The sequence below is a fragment of the Salvia hispanica genome, chromosome 6, assembly GCF_023119035.1.
Source record: "Salvia hispanica cultivar TCC Black 2014 chromosome 6, UniMelb_Shisp_WGS_1.0, whole genome shotgun sequence".
Lineage (NCBI taxonomy): Eukaryota > Viridiplantae > Streptophyta > Magnoliopsida > Lamiales > Lamiaceae > Salvia > Salvia hispanica.
In genome coordinates this window covers 20,962,008-20,964,832 of record NC_062970.1, presented here as the reverse complement: position 1 = coordinate 20,964,832, position 2,825 = coordinate 20,962,008, and the positions used below count along the sequence as shown (strand labels likewise).

General features: G+C 31.3%; 1 protein-coding gene across 1 annotated transcript; it reads left to right on the top strand.

Annotated features, from left to right (window-relative positions):
* Nucleotides 1-1,037: 1,037 nt before the first annotated feature.
* LOC125194903 lies at nt 1,038-1,646 on the top strand. The gene has a single exon (XM_048093117.1). The coding sequence runs from the start codon at nt 1,038-1,040 to the stop codon at nt 1,644-1,646; it is 609 nt and encodes a 202-aa protein (XP_047949074.1).
* Nucleotides 1,647-2,825: the final 1,179 nt, after the last annotated feature.

Genomic DNA, 2,825 nt, shown 5'->3' with positions numbered 1-2,825 from the left:
CTAATCTTTTATGATATACACCTAGACATTAATTTTAGGATAAGGATGGATTAATTCTATCTAAGTAAATCCTAATAGTATTAAAAGGTAATTCTAATAATCAAGATACGTTATTTTAACTAATAATGTATGATTGTTTAAGATTGGACTTAATGTCTAGATAATCTTGTTTATGTGAAGATAGAATTTTAATTCTATCTATTTATTTTAGATGCTTAATTAAATGATCAAGTTTCGTCATTATGTTTATGTGAACCTTTTGTAAATGTGTTTACATGTTTTATTGATGAATGATGGATATTTAATTTGAGTTATGATTTTATTTGTTAAAATCTAGTTTAACTCATGCATCGCCTATGTACTTATTGCCTTGCATGCATAGCTAGTACATGTTTAATTATTCTTTGAATGTGGATATCTGCCTTATCTGCTTAAGTGATAATTAAACTATTAAAACCACCAACAAGAAAATATGAAGCGATAATTACAACACGTTTGTATATGGCCTCCATAAAATTGGTCTTAGTGCGAAGTAGTGACCGGCCTGTCTTTACGGGAGGAACATTACCAGTTCGTAAGTTTTGACTTCTCTAGATAAAGGTTATTAAAATCGTAAAATTAGTTTTTCAGTAATATCGCGACTGGTCTTTACCGGAGCAATATTGCTGCGAAATTATAAGGATTGTATTTTAATAATGCTTAGAGGGAGCTATAGGAGGAGGTGCTTGTCCGGTTCGACCTTTCTTTAGAGGAGTTCACGCACAAGTAAAGAATCCTTAGTGCTTAATTTTATGGTTATACGCTTTAGCATTGTTAGTCAGCCATGCCATTCTTATGGTCTCTGGACTATCTGTCGACATTGTGGCCAGTAAAAATAATGAATTTCTTGCATGAATAAGACTCGGCTTCCTAGTAGAAGAACGTTTGTGCTTGATTTTTGTGGATGTAAAATTGATGAATTGTTTTGTGGTTATTTGCAATTCTTTGAAATTTTACATGTTTATATTATTGGTATTTATTCTCAGCTTGAACGAAAGATGATTGATACTTGGGATATTTACTATGCCATACTTAGTTCGAGGAAGCATGACTCTGAATTGTTTAAGGAATGGAAAAGTAAACTTGATGTTGATCGTTTGATCAATGACTTGAAATTGATTCTCAGCAAGGATCGTCCGCCCACATACCATCTACAAGGAGAGGACAAGGAGTTTCGTGATCAGTGGCATACCGCGGAATGTCATCTCAAGGGCTTCCTTTTAGCCGGTGTTGGCAATGCCCTTGAGAGGTTTGACAAACCCAAAAGGCCGTTGGTCAACAAGCCCAAGTGGTTTGAAGAAAAGTCCTCTAAGGTAAGAGCTGGTCGCGCTGTGGAGCATTTAAGGAGTGAGGTATTGGAAGAGGGCCATGATGTGGGCAAATACGTCCTAGTCATGCATGGCTATTTCCATGAACTTCTATTATCGGGGGGGAAAGTTGACCCAGAAACCCAGAAGATAATGATCCTTGATGGGCTTCCAGATAGCTTTAATGAAGTCAGAGATGAAATTTTGTTTAGCGACAAAACGTTTTCAATTCTGGAACTTTATAACAAGCTTGTGAATGCTCAAACTGAGATGAGAAAAAGGGGTGGACTTTTGAGATGATCATGTTCAAGTCAGAAGAGTTTATTTTTGCTTTATTTACATTGTTGGATTATTGATATGGAATTTTATTCCTAGACTATCAATTGTGTTTTTGGATTATCGATGTCATTTTATAATGCTTGCATTATTAGATAAATGAAGTTTTGATTATCCAATTATTTATGACATCAAATATAACATGGTTAATATCAAAATATTTACTTGTGATTAAATTTGTTGATTCAATTATTATGAAGGTTTCTTCTAGAAATATTGATTATTAAGTTTCTTTAATCCTTAAGTCTTTTGAACCATTATTTTGTTGATGAGTCAATAGAACATTAATGTTCGACATGGATTCAATACAAAATAAAATGATCTTATGATCGCGTTTGTTCAAATAAAGGTGTAAGAAAAATAATCACAATAATTGATTACAAGACAAGTAAATTAAATTCAACTAGAAACAAGATAAGTATTTATTATAAATACTAGAAATTCTTGTATAGTAAATATAGTGTGCACATTAAATTTGTTTTAATGTTCCAAGCCAAGAGTTAACTATTTAAATAGTTGATATTTTATTTATTTTGTTGTGAAAGTGATAATTAAAATAGTGGGAGCTTTTCTTAAATGAATGATTAAATTCTAAGTGTTTAATAAGAGCTTCATAGCTCATTTTATTAAACTAGGATGAATTTAACTCCAAGCACTATTTAAATTGTTTTAATAGCCTTAAAGAATATTGAGACTAGTATTTTTCTACTTTTAAAAGTGGGAGCTAAATTTTGTCTCATAGAATATTCATAAATGGAATTAAGGTAATGTTTGATAGAGTTAAAAGGGTTCACACCCTAGAATGAAAGAAGTGATGACTTGCACACTTTCTAAGACTCTAATAAACATTAAAAGATATTTCCAAGTTAGCTATTAAAAATTAGAATTACTTTTGGGTTTCCAAAGGAAGTATTTCTAAAAGTCACAACAAATGATTAAATAAATGAACTCTTGGAATTTATGACTATAAAACAAAGAATGCAATCATTCGGTTTTATTTTGTCATAAGGACTAATTTCCAATTAGTCATTGTGATGAGGTAATTATGTTCATGCATAAATTTACATCACAAGTTATATAGCAAGGATAATACCAAGTTAGGTTGGTATTATATAATTAAAGTTTTGGGAATCATATTCGACA

Bases quoted from the DNA above. Each gene is read 5' to 3' on its own strand.
- LOC125194903 (XM_048093117.1), top strand. From the start codon at position 1,038: ATGATTGATACTTGGGATATTTACTATGCCATACTTAGTTCGAGGAAG.